The 20,919-nt window shown below is 37.0% G+C and overlaps 1 protein-coding gene across 5 annotated transcripts; it reads left to right on the forward strand.

Annotated features, from left to right (window-relative positions):
• Nucleotides 1–1,470: 1,470 nt before the first annotated feature.
• abcb4 (ATP-binding cassette, sub-family B (MDR/TAP), member 4) lies at nucleotides 1,471–20,891 on the forward strand. 5 transcript variants are annotated; one of them, XM_058745826.1, is made up of 28 exons: nucleotides 1,471–1,606; nucleotides 2,163–2,281; nucleotides 2,610–2,673; nucleotides 3,576–3,744; nucleotides 3,849–3,900; nucleotides 4,012–4,203; nucleotides 4,297–4,468; nucleotides 5,072–5,196; nucleotides 5,520–5,691; nucleotides 5,920–6,033; nucleotides 7,453–7,563; nucleotides 7,658–7,783; nucleotides 7,875–8,078; nucleotides 8,184–8,354; nucleotides 8,439–8,600; nucleotides 9,273–9,434; nucleotides 9,621–9,764; nucleotides 9,880–9,984; nucleotides 11,115–11,192; nucleotides 11,303–11,386; nucleotides 11,714–11,917; nucleotides 12,009–12,109; nucleotides 12,215–12,355; nucleotides 14,720–14,876; nucleotides 15,164–15,361; nucleotides 16,028–16,234; nucleotides 19,617–19,763; nucleotides 20,049–20,891. In XM_058745826.1, exons 2-28 carry the CDS (start codon nucleotides 2,217–2,219, stop codon nucleotides 20,244–20,246), a joined length of 3,825 nt encoding a protein of 1,274 aa, XP_058601809.1. In that variant the 5' UTR covers nucleotides 1,471–1,606; nucleotides 2,163–2,216; the 3' UTR covers nucleotides 20,247–20,891. The 5 variants fall into 5 exon arrangements, with proteins under 5 accessions (XP_058601809.1, XP_058601808.1, XP_058601812.1 ...); XM_058745825.1 differs by having other exon boundaries at nucleotides 1,472–1,606; nucleotides 2,139–2,281; XM_058745829.1 differs by having other exon boundaries at nucleotides 1,472–1,606; nucleotides 2,139–2,281; nucleotides 2,613–2,673.
• Nucleotides 20,892–20,919: the final 28 nt, after the last annotated feature.

Here is a 20,919-nt window from a genome sequence, read left to right on the forward strand (position 1 = left end):
CTTAAATTCTTAGAGTCGGGACTTAAAATGTTGTATACCTATTTTTTTTTTTTCTCAGCATTTTTGTCTTTTCCATTTAAAATATTGATTACTTGAGATGATGAAGATATGAAATCTTGTTTTTTGAGAAATTTAACCAAATCAAGTGATGTTTTGTTTGAAACAAGAACAAATGTCTGTCACTGAGATACGAAAACATGTTTTTCCTTTGAATTAAGCTTTTTTTGTATGCCATTGGCAGATATTTGTTCTTGCTTTAATCATAACTTCATGATCAATTTCTCAGAAAACAAGACTAAAGTTATTTCCAAAACAGAAATAAAGATCTTTTGGAAGCTGTATTTTTAAACTTAAGTGTTGCTAATACGACATATTGTTTAATTTATTCCTAATCTTAAAAAATTCTTTAAAGAAATCTTCAATTTCCCTTCAGAAACCCTGTATTAACTGATCAGAAAAGTGCTAACAGAACGCATTCTGTGCTTTTTGTCTTAGACTGAAAAAAAAAACTTTTGTTAGCAGTATATTAAGCGGTATAGGATGTTGCATTCTGAGCTAACCAGACCCAGTTTCTCATCTCTGACTTAGAGGGGAATTTGAAATTGCTACTCAGACTTTTCCAGTCAGGTTTCTCTAACCACAGGTTGTTAGTTTGTCTGTTTCCTGTTTTCAGTGACTTGAGTGACTTAACCATGAACCCGTGACCAATCTAAAAAGTCATCCTTCTAACTGTATCCAATATTTTTATAAGACATTTAAAACAGACATTTTTAATAAAAAATAAAATAAAGCAACTTCTTGCTCAACAGATGTTTAGTGAAGTAAAGTAATTAAATTATTATATGACTAAATTTTAGAACAAATTGAATAACTTCATGAATAAAATTAAATTGCATGCGTGATGTGTAAAATAATGGAGGTTTTGGAGGTTATATTTAAATATGAAAATGTAATTAAATTTTTTAATGGATAATATATAATGCATTATATATTAATATTAGTTAGATTATGTGGAAGTAATGACATTATTATTTTTAATTGTCAGGCCAAAATCCCCATTTGAGGAGGGAGTTACATGTTTAAAACTAGCTACTAGGTTAATGTTCTATAATTGTTTACAAAACAAATGAAGAGTTTAAGAAGTGCCATCTGAAAATTTCATCTAAAATGAGCATTTTTCATCAGGCTCCTATGTTTAGGTTCAGTTATTTCACTTTGATGGTTCAGATGGCACTTAGAGGCTGTTGCATTGGAACTCTTCAAATATATCTCACAACAACAAACGTGCTTCCAAGATTTAAGAAGAAGAAAAAAAAAACTGGAGACCAAGTGCACATATTCGTGGAATGTGCCATGTCCAAATTTGGTAAACATAATCTCAGACATCCATTTTAAAAGCCTTTCGATTATTAAAGTGGCCAAAAGCAGATTATGGGAGGGCATCCATGAGACATGGAAGTCGTAAATGATGTAAGCAGCAGCAGTAATAAAGTCAAGGCTGTGTGATCTCGCTCTGGCAGAAGATCCTCTGCGCTCGCGCGGCGCAGCAGCAGAGCACCAGTCAGTGTGTGCTGGGAGAGCAGGGTGGGACGACAGTTTCTGAGCAGTATGTATCTTTCAATAAACTCCTCATATCCACAAATTTAGCCGTCGTTTTCGGACAAAATAATAGTCACTTTAGTGATTTTAAAATATATTCTACCTGTGGTGTCGCCACTGTCATAGAAAATATTCAACGAAATGACTCAATTGAAAAGCTTCCCCTGTGAATAACGCGTACTATCTGAAGGAGAGTCCCAATTAATGTATGATTTTTAACTATGGTGTTTGGACGGAAATTCTGATACCAAGTCTTTAAGGCGGTAACGTTATTTAAAGCAACAGGATTCGCTCCAAACTGCCAAGCTCGTCAACACTCTCCGACTTTGAACGTTTAAAAGCGCTCATATTTCAATGTGGAACCGACAAATTTTATAACTTTAGCCTTGAAGAACTTGAAGTTATCATTTAAGCGACGTATGGCACGTTAGATACTGAGTAGGAGGGAATCCTCTGTTTATGCTAGCAGGTTAGGTCACAAGGTTTTTGGTGTCTGTGATTGTACAGCGTGTTATATTGTATAATCTTATATAACACAGCACAAAACCACCTGCCCCATCCAGACCGTTAACTCTAGATTAACACCTGCAATCAGACTATCAGCATCGAAGATAAACATGGGCAAGAAGGACAAGAAGGACAAACTGGCAAATGGCAAAAAAGAGGAGAATGGAGATGTAAGGTAAATGACTTTACTGTAATAAAGCAAGCCAGGTTACATTGATGTTTTAAGAGCTATTTGTTCTTACAAATACATTTGTTTGATCTGTAATTATGGTTTATGGTTCATGTCCTGGGATAATATATTCATGTCACGAAATATTTAGATCGTTTATGGTCAACAAGGATAACTATGTAACTGTAAAAAACTTTAAATAGTTACAGACAGGATGATTACAAATATTTTCATTTACTTTATTATTATTTTAGATTGTTTATTTGTTTCCTTATTTATTAATTGTTTGTTTACTTTTTAAGTTTTCAAACTTGATTGTGAAATTTCTTTCCAGCAGTGAGAAAAATGGCAAGGAAGAGGAGAATGAAAAGCTGGAGATGGTGGGACCATTTGAAATAGTGAGTGAAATATTAAATATATGTGACCCTGGACCTCAAAACCAGTCTTAAGTCGCTGGGATATATTTGTAGCAATAGCCAAAAATACATTGTATGGGTCAAAATTATAGATTTTACTTTCATGCCAAAAATCATATGAAGTAAAGATCATATTCCATGAAGATATTTTGTAAATTTACTACTGTAATATTAAGACGTTGTTTTTGATTAATAATATGCATAGCTAAGAATTCACTTGGACAACTTTAAAGGTGATTTTCTCAATATTTAGATTTTTTTTGCATCCTCAGATTCCAGGTTCAAATAGTTGTATCTCGGCCAAATATTGTCCGATCCTAACAAACCATACATCAATGGAAAGCTTATTTATTCAGCTTTCAGATGATGTATAAATCTCATTTTCGAAAAATTGACACTTAAGACTGGTTTTGTGGTCCAGGGTCACATATTATTTGTATTTATAGTAATGTTATCATTTGTGAAATTAATAATAACTTCACAGCCATGAAGGTGAATGTACACTAAAACATTTTAAATAAAAAATACTTTTTTATTTTAGATGTATTTTTTAAATACTTCAGCAATTCTGTAATCAATGGATTAAAATAAGCCTAAATTAAAAATAGATGCGGTGAAGAAGTAATTTTGTTGATTGAAATTTCATGGGCTCTTTTCTCTAAAATGCTTTAAGACTAAATCCCTTGAACTATCTTGGCATTGATTGCAGGTTTACTATGTATCCTTAAATGCTCACATCATGGTATGGTATTGTAATGCTGAGCTTGATCACATTGCTGTTTATTTATTTTTAAGATTCAATAAAAATATCAATATCAATAAAAATCGATATCAAAAATGCTTTAAGACTGACTTATTCTCAAAGAAGTGTGTCCGTGTGTCAGTTTCGCTATGCAGATGGTGTCGACATCTTTCTGATGCTGATTGGCACAGTCATGTCCATAGCTAATGGGGCAGTACTTCCTCTCATGGTTATTGTATTTGGAGACATGACAAACAGCTTTGTGGATGATACAATAGCAGAGAATTTAAAGAACACCACCCTTCAACCCAGTAAGTGTATAATTTGTATCCCTCATCAATCTACTATTGTTTCACAGGGAAATCTGTGAGGTTTTCTCAAAACTAACAATAACATATGGTCTTTTAATCTCTAGACCTCACCTTCCCACAGACCGGTAATGAGACTTTAGGAGAGCAGATGACAAGGTAAGACCACTGTGATTTGCATTGAAACACTGCAATTGTCCTTCATATTTCATGTTTAATTTAATTTAAAAATCGTTCTTAGTGCATGATAGCCTTGTTTCTCCTTCTCAGGCATGCTATATACTACAGCATCATGGGATTTGTAGTTTTGTTTGCGGCATATATGCAGGTGGCCTTTTGGACTCTTGCTGCAGGACGTCAAGTGAAGAAACTTAGAAAGAGATTCTTTCACTCAATCATGAAACAGGAAATCGGCTGGTTTGATGTCAATGAGACAGGACAGCTCAACACACGCCTCACAGAGTATGGCGTGCTATAAGAGTCATTTATCTACATATTATGCACACAGTGACACACACCTACATCACACTCTATTTTTATTTTTTTTCTCTGCAGTGATGTCTACAAAATAAATGAAGGCATTGGGGATAAGCTTGGCATGCTGCTTCAGAATCTGACCACCTTTATAACTGGCATCGTCATTGGTTTTGTCAAAGGCTGGAAGCTGACCCTCGTCATCCTCGCTGTTAGTCCTTTACTCGGGATCTCAGCTGCTATCATCGCAAAGGTGGGATAAAAATGAATATGAAGAGAAAGGGTTTTAACCTTTTTATATCTATAGTAAGCTGCTGACTCACATGGTGCCCCACAACAGCCCTATTTTAGTTTATTATTGTGGTTTTATTACTGTGTACATTTCTACCTAGCTGTAAAAGAGAATAAAATAACGTAAATGTTCAACAAGGACAAATACAGAGATATTATAACTGTAAGTTTGGCATTCTACAAGGACGCATTAAATTGATCAGAAGTGACCGACATTTAAGATAATGTAAATTATCTCTGTTTTAAATGAATACTGTTCTTTTGAACTTTCTATCCATCAAAGAAGTCTTGAAAAACAAAGTATCACAGTTTCCACAAAAATGTTAGGCAGCACAACATCGATAATTAGAAATATTATGTTAGAATGATTCCTGTAGGATCATGTGACAGCTTTGCCATCATTGAAAAATGTTTGATTAAATAAATGCAGCCTTGGTGAACATAGGAGATTTGTTTCAAAAACATTAAAAATGATTGATGGATACAATTTTGATGTTCTGAAGTTATTTTGTTTGAAGTTATTTTGATGCAATGAAAAAGCACCATTTTATCCCTACCTCTTTAGGTGATGACATCATTCACAACGCAGGAACAGACGGCCTACGCCAAGGCTGGAGCAGTGGCTGAGGAAGTGCTGTCATCCATCAGAACTGTCTTTGCCTTTGGTGGACAGAAGAAAGAGATACTGAGGTGTGTTTGAAAGTCAGCCTGTTTCTCAAAGAACGTCAGCACGGTTTCTCAGCGGAAGTCTGATGATGACATGCATGTTTTGTGGTATATGACACAGAGTGATAAACCACCTGACCTTTCTGTGACCTAAACCAAAACCAGTTCACTTGCCAAACCATTTTAGAAACATAAAGACTAGACAGCTACGAAGGAGACAACTCGGTTTTAGCACATTATTGTCTGGTCTTGAAAGTTTAGTCAGTTTGTTGTGGGGTGGGGAATCCGATTGATCATCATTTTTTTTGCATCAAGGATAACAAATGACTTTTTTCTGTTCTTCAAAGGTATCACAAAAACTTGGAGGATGCAAAGAACGTTGGCATAAGGAAGGCCATTACTGTGAACATTGCTATGGGCTTCACATTCTTCATGATCTATATGTCCTATGCACTGTCCTTTTGGTACGGCAGCACTCTTATCCTGGCTAAAGAGTATAACGCCGGCATACTTTTAACTGTGAGTCATAGCAGCGTTATTACAAAACTTCACAAAACTCTGTGGTCTTCTTATTAAAACCCAGAGTCACATTGGTCATGCTTCAAATATTGTAGGATTTGAAAACCTCCAAAAATGATTACATCATAAATAGCAAGTGGTCATTTTTTTCTTCATGGGAACTTAAAGCAGACTGTTAAATAAGCATGAGATTGCCTCACGAGTGCATTTTCTGTTCCTCTATTTTAGGTTTTCTTCTCCGTCCTAATTGGAGCTTTCGGCATAGGTCAAACGTCTCCTAACATCCAGTCCTTCTCTAGTGCAAGAGGGGCCGCCCACAAAGTTTTCAACATCATTGATCATGTGAGTGAACTCCTTGTTATCTGATCATTAATGCTTTCAGGATATTATGTTACATAATTGTTGGAAGAAAAACAACTGTCCCCAATGCAGAAGTAGATCCATAATGTAATTGCTACCTAGGATGCTAGACAGGATATTAGTATTTTATTCCTTGCATTAAAAGGTTAAAAAGCCTTAACCCTAAAATCTGACTCTGGCCATTCGTCCCATCTAAACTAACTAAACACTTCCCCTTTCTAAAAATAGCACTCACTGTGATTTTTGTGGTATCTTAAATTTTATTCAGATTCAGATGGATAATTGTCACAACAATATATGCATGTCTTTTAAAAGGCTGCAAGCCAAGAATATAACTAATTCAAAAGATGGCACAAGTGTAATCTACTGTTGATTCAAAGGTCTGGGGTCAGTAAGATTTTTTTTTTTCTTTTTTTTTTTTTAAAGTGGTCTCTTAATGCTCACCAAGGCTGCATGTATTTGATCAAAAATACAGTAAAAACTGTAATATTATGAAATATTATTACAATTTTAAAACTTTTATTGTGTGATGGCAAAGCTGGTTTTTGAATGCAGCACTCTTTCTAAAATGATTTTAAAAATTCATGAATGAATGGAAAAGTCATGGAGAAGTCCAATAAGCCTGGGAAGCCTGACTTTGCATTGTTTCCTGACTTTGTTGAATTGTAGCTCCAGATATATTCTGGTTATTTTTACATCCTTTCAGCTGTCATGTACAGTACAGGGCTGCATTTCCCAAAAACATCATAAGCTTAGGTACATTGTAGACCCATTGAAACCAATAGAGCTACGAGTACGATCAACTTAGGCTTATGATGCTTTTGGGAAATGCAGCCCTGATCATTTAGCCAATCATACACAAGTGAAAGTTCAATACATCTATATCTCCTTCCTCCTTCAGAAAGTGCAGCTCATATGTTTGAACCTTTAAACATAGCAGAGCAGCAAAACTGTTTGATTTTTAACTTCTATTCGGTGTTCCAAGAAGGACAAGCCTGAACAAGTAAAACACACACACACAGGACTAAACTTTCTTTATTTAGACTCAGATGTTCCAAGTTTAAACAAACACCACAAACACAGTGAGCAGACAGCGGCTTTGAGATAAAATCCAGAGACAAAAAGGTGCGCAAAAATAATCCAGAGCCAAGTTGCATAACTTCCCCTCATTGTTTTAGCACCAAGAAAAATGGCCTGGTCTCAGGTTTAGAGGTGCTTCCCCGCTGAGATCCAATGAATAGAAGACCACAGGGAACCATTTTTCTCTGGTAGAGAGCAATTAGTGTGATATTGACGTCTATTAGTCTGAATGAGGTTTTATTATGAACTTACCTCTATCCCTTACTGGAATTTGTATTTAAAATAATAAATTCCTCTCATAATCCTTTTCTTCACCAACAGGAACCCAAAATCAACAGTTTCTCTGAGGAAGGCTACAAGCTTGATGTTGTAAAAGGAAACATAGAGTTCGAAAACATTCACTTCACATACCCCTCACGACAGGATGTGAAAGTAGGACCATCAAAAGATTTTATTAAAAACCGTTTGAACAAAATAACTTTACAGAATGTAATGACTCCAGCTATGGCTCTGTTTTGGCTTGTAGGTTCTGAATGGCTTGAATCTTAAAGTCATGAGTGGACAGACCATTGCTTTGGTGGGCAGCAGTGGGTGTGGGAAAAGCACAACAATCCAGCTCCTGCAACGCTTCTATGACCCACAGGAAGGAACGGTAAGTACAAAGAGGGGCTGAGAGGTACAAATTCCTTGACCTTCCTGTTCTTCATCCTAACTTTCCATTTTCTTTTCCTCTAACCCCTCAGGTGACTATAGATGGCCATGATATTCGCTCTCTGAACGTTCGAAGTCTGAGAGAACTGATTGGCGTAGTTAGCCAGGAGCCGGTGCTGTTTGCCACAACCATCTCAGAAAACATCCGCTATGGCCGCCAAGACATCACCCAGGAGGAGATCGAACAGGCTGCACGTGAAGCCAATGCCTACGACTTCATCATGAAGCTCCCAGATGTACAAAAGTTTTACATAATTTTACTTTTAAGGAGGTTATTTGATCAATTGGATTAAAAAAGATTGATCAGGTAGGCTCTGACCAATATCTCTGTTCATTGTCAGAAATTTGAGACTCTAGTTGGAGAGAGGGGCACCCAGATGAGTGGTGGACAAAAGCAGCGTATTGCTATTGCAAGAGCGCTTGTGCGCAACCCAAAAATCCTACTACTTGATGAGGCTACATCTGCTTTGGATGCCGAGAGTGAGACTATTGTGCAAGCAGCGTTAGATAAGGTAACAAAAAATAGCGGTCTGGAAAAACACTGGAAATATTGTGTGTGTGTGTATATATATCAATTTTTTTATACATCTATATAGGTCAGGCTGGGCAGAACTACCATTATAGTGGCTCACCGGCTGTCCACTATTCGAAATGCTGACGTCATTGCTGGATTCCAGAATGGTGAAATTGTAGAACTGGGCACACATGACGAACTGATAGAGAGAAAAGGAATCTACCACTCTCTTGTTACTATGCAGGTTAGAAACCCACAGTGCAATACATACACACACATGAAATTTAATTTTTTACAGGCTGCTAATGAATTATTCGTTTTCCGTGCCTTTCCTAATACGGATTCGCTATTCGGGTACATCCCTATTCTCCTCCCAATTGTTTTCATTCTCTCATTTTCCTTTTTTGTGAAAATAGCCCTGTGAAATGGCTTTGACATAACATTAAAGGACATTGACTGTCAGTAATTTGTAGCAACTAAAAGATGTTTGAAGCAACATGAGTAACAGTGGCAGATAGTAAAACTCACGCGATTTCTGTCAAATATTGCCATCAACTAGCAACCAACACTACAGGGACTTGACAATCTCAAATGGTTGAATTACTGTCATTGTGATCAGCCCTTTAAACTTCCACAATGTAACACATTTTATAAAGATGTTATGCAGTTTATCCATCTGGATTTGCCTGGATCGTTAGAGGCTGAAACATGTTATCATTTACGTCTAGTGGTATTGGTCCTGCCTGCTTTGGTTAGCAGCAGAAAAGAAAAGTTTCAGAGGCAAGCAAGTTGTTATCTTTTGAGGAAAGATTATTAAGTCAAATATTTATTTCACATGCTCTGATGAATTGTGCATGATACCACGGGGAAAATGAATTCTGTGGTCTATTATGAGTTCCCTTTTTTTAAATCACAGATGTTTAAGGGCGCAGAGGACACAGAGCAGGACAAAGAGGAGATGACTATGGATGAAAAGAGTCCCTCAGTCAGCTCTCTGAATGATCGCGCACTCTTCAGACAGAAATCAAGAAGTGGCTCAGAAAAAGATCAGCAGAATGAAGAGAAACAGACAGAGGAGGTAAGAGACCAAGTGTAGACAACAATGAGTGTCATCTTCATAAATTACATTTTGTTTTCTTTCCTTGAAAAGGAACTTAAAGGCTTGATACATTATCTGCAAATCAAATTATGATCATGATTAGATGTTTTGATTGAAATTATTTTACATAGTTCTTTTTCTATTTGTTCTCTCTTTTGTTTGTAGGAAAAAGCTCCAAACATCTCCTTCCTGACAGTCCTTAAACTGAATAAGCCGGAATGGCCATACATGGTGGTTGGAGTTTTATGTGCCACCATAAACGGAGGCTTGCAGCCTGCATTTGCTGTCATTTTCTCTAAAATCATTGCTGTATGTTGTACATGAAAATAATAATAATTACCATTATTGACAGTCAGCATTATTGAGACATTTTTCCTCATACATTTATTTTCCTGCCTCCTCCTCTTTTCTTCTTCTTCTCTAGGTGTTTGCTGAGATAGATCAGGATGTTGTACGAAAGAGGACTGAGCTCTACTCTCTGCTGTTTGCTGGCATTGGGGTTGTGTCCTTTTTCACTTTGTTCTTTCAGGTTTGTTTTGTGTTACAGCATCAATATAAACTGCCTTGAATGCTAAACAGAAATTGTAGAACTTGATGATATATGATAATAAACTACTTGGGTACCATCTTGAGACATGTTCAGAGATGGAGAAGTATGGTTTTATAGATTCAATGTGTTCATGTGAGGTGTTTCAAAGGAAATTGTTGGTTCTGATAAACATACATGTGAGGTGCATCCTGTACATTGAGTGGTGGTAAAAAGTTCATATGATCTTTCTTATCTGAAAGCTGATGACTGTTGTGAAATACCACTTTGTAAACACCAATGAATAGCAGACAGATCTGTCAATTATTTGCCTAGTCAAACTAAACCTGCTAAAATTCAGAAATGCTAAAAGACACATTTACATTTAACTCTTACGATGGAACAAAAATGAACAGAAAAAAGAAAGTATATTTAAATGTACTAAAAATAGGATTTAAAATTTCTAAATTTATTATAAAATTTACGTATACTTTGAAATAAATATATTTCAAAAGATTTATATTTCAGTTTAAATTTAGTTATTTTCTTTCTGTTCACCAAAGAATTCTGAATAAGTATCACTTTCCACAAAAATACTAAGCAGCTGTTTTCAACATTGATAATAAGAGTAACATATCAGCATATAAGAATGATTTCTGAGAGATTATGTGACACTGAAGACTGGAGTAATGATGCTGGAAATTCAGCTATGCCACTACTAGAATAAAAAACATTTAAAAACATATTAAAATAGAAAAAAAGTTATTGTAAATTGTAATAGTATTTCACAATATTACTATTTAAAAAAAAATACTATTATGTATTTTTTATCAAATAAATGCAGCCTTGGTGAGCAAGAGACTTTCAAAAACTTAAAAAAAAAAAATTACCAACCCCAAATTTAAAACTTTGATCCCCCCATCAGTTTTTAAAGCACTTTTATGGGTTTTGTGGGCGGAAAAATTGTGCTTCATCAAATAAAAATACTATTATAAATGTCAGAACTTATTAAACACATTGTATTAGTCAAAACACTTGACAATTTTTAAAAACCCTTTTTAAGAAACAATGTTATGTCTTTGTCAAAATAGCCTTATTTTGGTGTATTTTTCACAGTTTTTAATTTCTTTTAGGGTTTCTGTTTTGGGAAAGCTGGTGAGATTCTGACCATGCGACTGAGGTTTAAAGCCTTTAATGCTATGATGAGACAGGTGAGACGAAAACTGACATAAACCAATCATCTCAAGATTTACCCCAAACAAGCTGTTTATGGTTGTCTGCTGATGGAGAGTAGAGCGACACCTGTCTGTGTGTATTTTAGGACCTGAGCTGGTATGATGATACTAAGAACAGTGTGGGTGCGCTGACCACCAGACTGGCTGCAGACACAGCTCAAGTGCAGGGCGTAAGTCTTATTTCCTATTCCACCACAGAGAGTAACACATAGTCCCAAGCTGCTGAATTGATACCCATGTACAGTAACAAAGTAGCTCATCACTAATGGCACTGTGACTCCCTATTTCCTATTTACTGTATTTGTTAAGCTCAATTTGATTTCAGCTTAGTGTGCTTTATTAACATGTCAAAAATGATATATTTGTATTACAGATGTAGTACAGATTAAATACTGTTTAAATTGAAAATTGAAAAAAAAGTTGAAAATGACATGCTTTGTTTACCATTTTAACACCGTAGCTCATCACAAATGGCACACTGACTTTATTTCCAACAGGCAACTGGTGTAAGATTGGCAACACTGGCACAGAATGTGGCCAACTTGGGCACCGCCATTATCATCTCATTTGTGTACGGCTGGCAGTTGACCCTCCTTATTCTCTCCATTGTGCCAATCATGGCTGTGGCTGGAGCCATCCAGATGAAGTTGCTGGCAGGACATGCTCTAAAAGACAAGAAAGAGCTTGAGCAAGCTGGGAAGGTGAACATTTATGCTTATACTTTAATGCAGCACAAATTATATCAACTGTCTAAAATCACTACCTTGTCCGCAATGTAATTTTCCCATTCAGATTGCAACGGAAGCCATTGAGAATATCCGTACTGTGGTTTCATTGACCAGGGAGAGCAAGTTTGAGACTCTGTATGAGGAAAACTTACTCGTGCCCTACAAGTATGTTTAAATCGACTAATAATAATTCTATTATATATCTCGTAGGATTCAAAATTAGCTTGATAATCGATGATAAGTTAATTGATGTTTGTCTGATTTCCTTAGAAACGCTAAGAAAAAAGCACACGTTTTTGGTCTGACGTTCTCCTTCTCTCAAGCGATGATCTATTTTGCCTATGCTGGCTGTTTCAAGTTTGGCTCTTGGCTCATTGAACAAAACCTGATGACCTTCGAGGGCGTCTTCCTGTAAGTGACTCAATACATGTCTGTTATAAGACTCTCTCACAGCAGACTGAGGAAAATGTGACAAAAAAAGTCTCCACTGTAGTATTGACATTATCCAATGTCATCTACATTGTGTGTCACAGGTAGTTCAAATGTGTAAAAATCAAGTAGGTGAGGTCAAGTAGTAGAGACACACACAAGCTAAAACACACTACAGTGCAGATGTTAAGTGGGAGTGGATTGGGAGGTACAAAGTCTGCTGGTTTCTACAGTATCGGTTAATAATTACAGAAAAAAAGTGAGTCAGAATAAACTATCCAGATGGGCAGTGAATGTAGATATTCTCTTAGACAACACAAACAAGGCTGGTGATTCATTACATTTGCAGATAGGAGATTCAAGACGATGCATGTTATCTAACAAACAGAGAGATAATTAAAACTCTGTTCTCTTAATAACTAATTAAATAGCAGTGTTTACCCATAGTCCCAGAGTCTAATAAAAATTATGAAATGGGCTACACATAGATATTGTGTATGCAGTGGCGGCGCTAGGGGGGCTTGACGGGACTATAGCCCCATCAGAAACTTGCTTAGCCCTGGCACAGCCCCCCCAAGGATTTCCAAATGTTTTTTAACTCTCCGTGTCACTCTCATTAACATTGAAAATAATAAAGCTGCTCTGAATTTTCATTGATGACTGCAGTGTTAATAATTTTAATAATAACCTTTTTAAAAACATTTTCAATGAGGAGTAAGCTAATAGCCTATTTTATCATTGCCCACAATGTGTGCCCGTGTGGAAATAGTTTTATGAATTAAATGGTAATTAATGGTAATAAAATGTAGTTTTTATTGAATTGAAAAAAATAAAAAATCCCAACTTTCTCTCTTTTCTACATTCGTTCATAATTTGTATTACTTTGTAAGTGTCATATTTGGCAGTTGGCATTAGTATATTACTAATAACAGTGGCATATGGAAAGTTTAATACCACAAAAAACAGTAAAATATGCCTTTTTCGAAGCTGCTGTATATAAAAAAACTGATAGCTAAAGTTTAGGCGTTCATTACTTTCTCTCAATTTAATTAGTTTTTTAGCTCCCCCTCTGAACTGTTAAGCCCCCCTTTAGCACCCCCAACAAAACAATCCTGGAGAAGCCATTGTGTATGCAATATAATCTAACTGATAATCACTAGATTAACGAGTGGGAAAACATTAGTTTTGTCATTCAGTCAATACTGTTATTCTAATTTTAGAATTAATTATATTGTATTATATATATTAAATTTCAGTTGAGTAAGCTTTATTGCCATGAATAAAACTTTACAGATTCAGTGAAAAACAAGTTAAATAAAATAACAATAGCGAAAATAATTTAATATAATTTAAACAGTGCCTTGTATAATTAGTAGATTGATTAGATACAATAGTAGGGCCCTATGAAATTGTTTTATTTTTATTTTTTTAAATTCCATTTTGTATTTACAAAATTCTATGTATTTACATTTTAATGGTTTAATTACATTTTAATACTCAATCAAAGAGCATGTCAATTAATTGAGTTCATAAAACAACTTAATTTATTATTATTATTCCAATAATTTCTCCAGACATTCTGTGTTGTGTATTTAAATTTCTCTGGTATTGAAATAGCATAATAACATTAATTTAAATGATCTTTTAATCAAATGAAAATTAAACAAACCCTTCATTTTTGGTAAACAAAGTGCTACACAACAGAGGTTTACTGGAAAGAAAACATGTAAGAAAAATTGTGTAGGTATTTCTTTAAAAAATCTAGTTTTAATAATAATTGTATTATTATTAGTAGTAGTAGTATATTGTGATGTATATTCTACTGTACAATAGTAATATATTTCTGTCACAATTTATTTTATTTGGAACTTTTATTTTAATGTGTAGCTGTGAAGCCCTCTAAGTTTCTGCGTGTATATGATTATGATTATAGTACTTCTCAAATGAAATGGTAAAATGATTGAGACGGTTCATGTGTTTGTTCTCGTATAGTGAGATGGCAGAGGCTGAAAACACCGCAAGTGTCACGCGCGCTTCAGTATGTGTGTAGTAAACAAAACCGCACGTCTGCGCCATTCATTCAAAGAGACACACACAACATTCAAGTCTTTTTGAAATTTAATATTCCCAGACACTAGTGCATATCGCCATTTGATACTGACCTGCTTTGATTTATTCAACCAAAATTTGACAAATTCTGTGACATTCCGCGTTCTACAGTAAATTCCATTTTTGTTAATGTTTTAGTATTTTTTTTCTTTTTCTTTTTCTTAATTAGTTTTAGTGTGTATATGTATAATTTTTTTTTTTTCAGTTAACATTCTTTTGTTTGTTTTTGTCTCTCAGTGTGATCTCAGCTGTGGTGTATGGAGCAATGGCTGTTGGAGAGGCAAACTCATTCACTCCAAACTACGCTAAGGCTAAGATGGCTGCTTCTCATATCCTGATGCTCATCAGCAGAGTCCCAGCCATTGACAATGCCTCAGAGGACGGAGACAAGCCGGTATTCCTTTCATACATGCACTTGAACACCAGAATACACTGTATGCCCAATACGCGATAAAAAAGGTTTATAATTGTATTGAGTCTTAATTCTCGCCAAGATCTTAGAAGCCTTTCATGAAATTAATCATTTACCACTTCTGCTGTTCTATCCTAATCTGATAAGACTCGGGCAGAGTCCAGCCATAAATATCTGATGTCATTCAAAGTATTCATCAAGAGACAAACATGACGACACTAGTATACACAAATGTGCTCTAATGTGGCTGTTTCCTGTAATCTCTGTAGGATAAATTTGAAGGGAATGTGAGTTTTGAAAATGTGCGTTTTAACTACCCATCCCGACCGGATGTACCAGTGCTGCAGGATCTCAGGCTCCGGGTGAAGAAGGGGCAAACTCTCGCTCTGGTGGGCAGCAGTGGCTGTGGCAAGAGCACCACCATCCAGTTACTGGAGAGATTTTATGACCCTCAGCAGGGCAACGTGGTAGGAGAACACACATACAGACAAGTGACTGACTGTGACAAGTTACATATTTTATATAATAACTTTCATTGATATGTTAATGTACCTAAATTGACATTTAGTTTTACAGTCTCTAATCATTCATCCAACTCAGCAAGATGTCATTCATGCACATACACTGTCATTCAGTACAATAGCACACTAAATACACAACAGCCATGGAAGTCAAAATCTTATTACCTTTCTTAAGGTCAATGATAAGGTATCTTAAGGCAGGCCAAAAAACAAGAAAACTCAGATATGCTCATAAAAGGATGCTTCTCTTTCACCTGCATACTTCAGGTCCTTAACCTGCATGACTCAGACCATAACACAGACCTGTTTGCACGCTATTAACCTCCGTTTCATGTGATCTGATCACAAGTGGACAGTGCTAAACAATCTAACACTCTAAATAGGATTTTTTTTCCATAATTGATCAAACCACATTCACACTTATTCACAGGTATTTTTTTTAATAAAAACATTTAAAAAAAATTATTATAGCAAAATAATATTTAGTCATTAGGTCTAAAAGCAAGATACTGTACATGCTACAGAAATTGGCGTTATATAATAAAGAAGCATTGAGATGTATTATACCAGTAATAAAACATAGTTATGGTAACAGTTACCCTTTATTAACAGATGCTTGATGACTCTGACGCAAAGCAACTGAACATCCATTGGCTGCGCTCGCAAATTGGCATCGTTTCCCAGGAGCCTGTTCTGTTTGACTGCAGCCTGGCAGAGAACATCGCGTACGGAGACAACAGCAGACAAGTCAGTCCGCAGGAGATCGAAGACGCTGCTAAGGCTGCTAACATACACTCCTTTATAGAGGGGCTGCCACAGGTACAGTGCAACCATCATCCTTGTGTACACCCCATTCAAAAGTTAGGTGTCAAGTAAGATTTTTTTTTCTATACTTTTTAAGTTAATTACTTTTTAATAAATATTTTTATTCAGCAAGGACACATGAAATTGATCAGAAGTGACGGCAAAAATGTTTTTGTTTTTTGTTACAAAAGATGTTCTTTTGAAAATTCTATTCCTCAAAGAATCCTGAAAAAATAAATTCAACTGTTTTCAACATTGAAAAAGAAAGTCTTTTGAACAGAAAAGCAAAATATTGGTTTCTGAAGATTGTATGACACTAAAGACTGGAGAAATGGCTGCTGAAAATTCATGTATTAAAATATTTTTAGTTATTGTGATGACATTTCACAATATTAAAGTTTTTATTTATTTACATTTACATTTACATTTAGTCATTTTGCAGACGCTTTTATCCAAAGCGACTTACAATTTGGGGAACACATGAAGCGATTCATCTTGAAGAGGCAATTCGACAAAGGAAGTGCTTGTAACACCAAGTCTCAGGCATTGTTTAAATAAGTACAAGCTAGCAAGGGAAGGAATAAGTAAGGAGAAAGATTTTTTTTTTTTTTTTTTTTATGTGTAGGTTGAAGTCAAGTAGTGTCGAAAGAGATGAGTTTTCAGCTGTTGCTTGAAGATTGACAGGGATCCAGTACTCGAATATGGGTGGGAAGATCATTCCACCAGCCAGGAATGGTGAACGAGAATGTTCTGGAGAGTGATTTTGAGCCTCTTTGTGATGGTACCACGAGGCGTCTCTCACTAGCAGATCTCAGACTTCTGGAGGGGATGTAGATTCTTAATAGTGAGTGCATGTAGGCGGGTGCTGAGCCTGTGGTTGTTCTATGAGCAAGCATCAGTGTCTTGAACTTGATGCGAGCTGCGATTGGTAGCCAATGCAATGAGATAAAGAGAGGTGTAACATGGGCTCTTTTGGGTTCCTTGAAGACCAGTCGTGCCGCATTCTGAATCATTTGTAGAGGTTTGACTGTGTTCGATGGAAGTCCAGCCAGAAGAGCATTGCAGTAGTCCAGCCTAGAAATGACAAGGGCCTGGACAAGAAGTTGTGCAGCATGCTCCGTCAGAAAGGGCCTGATCTTTCTGATGTTGTGTAGTGCAAACCTGCAAGATCGAGCAGTCTTTGCAATGTGGTCTTTGAAGGTCAGCTGGTCATCAAAGATTACACCAAGATTTCTGACCGAAGTTGATGGGGTAATTGTTGATGAACCTAACTGGATCGTGATGTCATGCTGTAGAGTTGGAGTGGCAGGAAAGACAAGAAGCTCAGTCTTTGCCAGGTTGAGCTGGAGGTGATGTTCTTTCATCCATGCCGAGATGTCTGCCAGGCAACCTGAGATCCTTGCAGCTACCGTTGGATCATCTGGTTGAAAAGAGAGATAGAGCTGTGTGTCATCAGCATAGCAGTGGTAGGAGAATCCATGTGCCTGTATGATGGGACCCAGTGATGTAGTGTATGTGGAGAAGAGGAGGGTCCAAGAACCGATCCCTGAGGAACCCCAGTGACCAGTGTATGTGCTTTGGATACCTCCCCTCCCCAGGCCACCCTGAAAGACCTACCAGTGAGATAGGATTCAAACCAGCGAAGTGGAATTCCAGCAATCCCAGTGATGAGAGAGTGGAGAGGAGTATCTGATGATTGACAGTGTCAAACGCGGCAGATAGATCCAGCAGAATGAGGACTGATGATTTGGAATGGGCTTTTGCAATTCGCAGGGCTTCAGTGACCGAGAGAAGTGCAGTCTCAGTTGAATGGCCACTCCTGAAACCTGACTGTTTAGCGTCCAGTTTGTTGTTCTGTGAAAGAAACAATGAGACCTGGTTGAAGACAACACGTTCAAGTGTTTTCGCTATGAATGGAAGGAGAGAGACAGGTCTATAGTTTTCTATAAGAGAAGTGTTTAATGTAGGTTTTTTGAGCAGTGGGCTTACCCGAGCCTGCTTGAACGCAGTGGGGAAGATGCCTGTGAGGAGGGATGTGTTGATGATGTGTGAGTGTCGGTAAGAGCGTGGGAGAGATTGCTTGCAGAAGGTGCGAGGGATTGGGTCAAGAGTACATGTTGTAGGATGGTTGGAGATGAGAAGTTTGGATACTTCAGCCTCCGTCAGGGGACAGAAGGAGAAAATGGGAGGTTTAGCAGTGGAAGTGGTTGGTTGGGGGTCCTGTGTGCGTGGAGGTGAGAACTGATCACTGATCGATCTAGTTTTGTCTGTAAAAAGTAGCAAAGTCATCAGCTGTAATAGAAGTGGTGGGAGGTGGTGGAGGGGACAGAGGAGAGAATTAAATGTTCTGAAGAGATTACGCATGTCTGGAGCGCTGTTGATCTTGTTGTGGAAATGTGAGGATTTGGCAGTGTGGACATCAGCAGAGAAAGATGAGAGCAGAGACTGATACCTACTCAGGTCCGACTGGTTGTTTGATTTGTGCCATTTTCTCTGCCGCTCTGAGTTTAGTCCGATGTTCACGAAGAACATCAGATAACCAGGGGTTAGAAGGGGCAGTCCGTGCTGACCTAGAGGAGAGAGGACAAATGTCGTCTAGACAAGAAGTTAAGGTAGAGCATAAAGTTTCAGTAGCTGCGTTTACATCCAGAGATGAGAAATGGGTAGGTGAGGGAAGAGAGGAGGATACCACAGAGGAAAGATGGGAAGGAGAAAGGGAGCGCAGGTTTCGTCTAAAAGTAACCGGTAGGGGGGTTGGTGGCACACGGGTAGCAAAATGTAGTGTAAATGTAATGAAGAAATGGTCCGAGATATGTAGCGGTTGTACCAGAATGTTATCTGCAGTACAATTGCGTGTGTAAATTAAATCAAGTTGGTTGCCTGATTTGTGCGTGCTAGTAGTGGTAAGTAGTGGTAAGGCGATTGAGATCAAATGAAGCTAGTAGCGAGTGGAAGTCTGTAGCATAAGGCTTGTCTAGGTGAATGTTGAAATCACCAAAGACTAAGAGTCTAATTTATTTATTTTGATCTAATAAATGCAGCCTTGGTGACCCCAAGAGACCTCTTATAAAAAAATTAAAGAATATTTAAATGACTGTCTGCAATTTTACTAAATAATATTGTTTTTAACACCGAAAACAATAAAACAAAATGTCTCTTGAACAAGAAAGCAACGTCTTGGTTTCTGAAGGATCATATAACACTAAAGACTGGAGAAATGGCTGCTGAAAATTCATATATTAAAATATATTAGAATTCTATTATACAATATTTTAAAATATAAAACCGGTATTGTAATAACATTTCAAAGTTTTTCATGTTTTTGATCAAATAAATGCAGCTTTGGTGACCCCAATAAATCTCTTTTACTAAATAATATTGTGTGGTTTGGTTGCAGCAATACCAGACGCAAGCAGGTGATAAAGGTACACAGTTGTCAGGAGGGCAGAAGCAACGTATTGCTATAGCGAGGGCCATCCTCCGCAACCCCAAACTCTTGCTGCTAGATGAAGCCACATCTGCTCTGGACACTGAGAGTGAGAAGGTATGATCACGGTTCACACAACAGCAGAATGCACTTATCATATACAGTACTATCGACAAACTCATTACATGACATTTTAATATCTTTATCTATCGCTATAGTCTCAACCAGAAATCAAAGTGACGAGTTTGCGAAAAAGTATTGACTTTGGTTACCTGTTCATTCAGGCAGTAGTCAAACTGCTCCTGAATTTACAAGACAATTGAATCAAGCCTGCTAGAAAATGGTAAACGTACTGCATTTCTCTTACTCGCCTTGTCTCTCTTCTCTCTGTCCTGTGAGTAGATAGTGCAGGATGCTCTGGATAAGGCGCGTGAGGGCCGCACATGTATCATCGTAGCCCACCGGCTGTCCACCATCCAGAACGCAGACCGTATAGCTGTGGTCCAAAACGGGGTCGTGGTGGAGCAGGGCACACATCAGCAGCTCCTCAGCCAGCAGGGCGCGTACTACACCCTCGTCACTTCTCAGATGAGACATTGATGGTCAGGATTCTAGAAAACATTCCATAGAAACACTCTCCTGTGCTTGCAGGCCTGTATTTCATTTTAGGTGGCATTACGACAGGAAGCCGGGAAAATAATAATGATGTGGACATTTGTGTCTAAGAGTAATGTTAGCGGAGCAGAGGTCTGACTAAGCTTGTGTAACTATCAGTGCCTTGTCATTTTGTGCTTTTTAGTTTTAAGACGTAACATTAATCCAAATCAGCACTTTCTTGCTGCTGATTGTATTAAACAACAACAAAAAAGGTATTTGTATTAACCGTTCTACCAAGCACTACCATATGCAGAAACAGAGGGCAGAATATTTCAAATGTGATTCTTTACATAATAATGTACAGTAATTTATATATACATAATTTGTCCCTTTGTGCCTAATACCAAAAATGTTGCCTTGCTTTCTCATTAGTGAAGACAGCTATTGTTCTTCATGTGACAAGATGACCAAAGAGCTTGCATTATGATGATTGATTGACTACATGATCGTGTTCTCTGTGTGTGGTGCCTTGATATTTATCAGACTAACATAAGGCCAGTATTTGTCTTATGGCGTTGTTTTATCGCACATGCTGTAAAACTCTACTGTAAAAAAAAAAAAAGTTTAGAATAAAGATTTCATTCTTCATTAGCCTCATTTTTAATTTCATATTCTA

Source organism: Onychostoma macrolepis, chromosome 16 (genome assembly GCF_012432095.1).
Source record: "Onychostoma macrolepis isolate SWU-2019 chromosome 16, ASM1243209v1, whole genome shotgun sequence".
NCBI classification, from domain to species: Eukaryota; Metazoa; Chordata; class Actinopteri; order Cypriniformes; family Cyprinidae; genus Onychostoma; species Onychostoma macrolepis.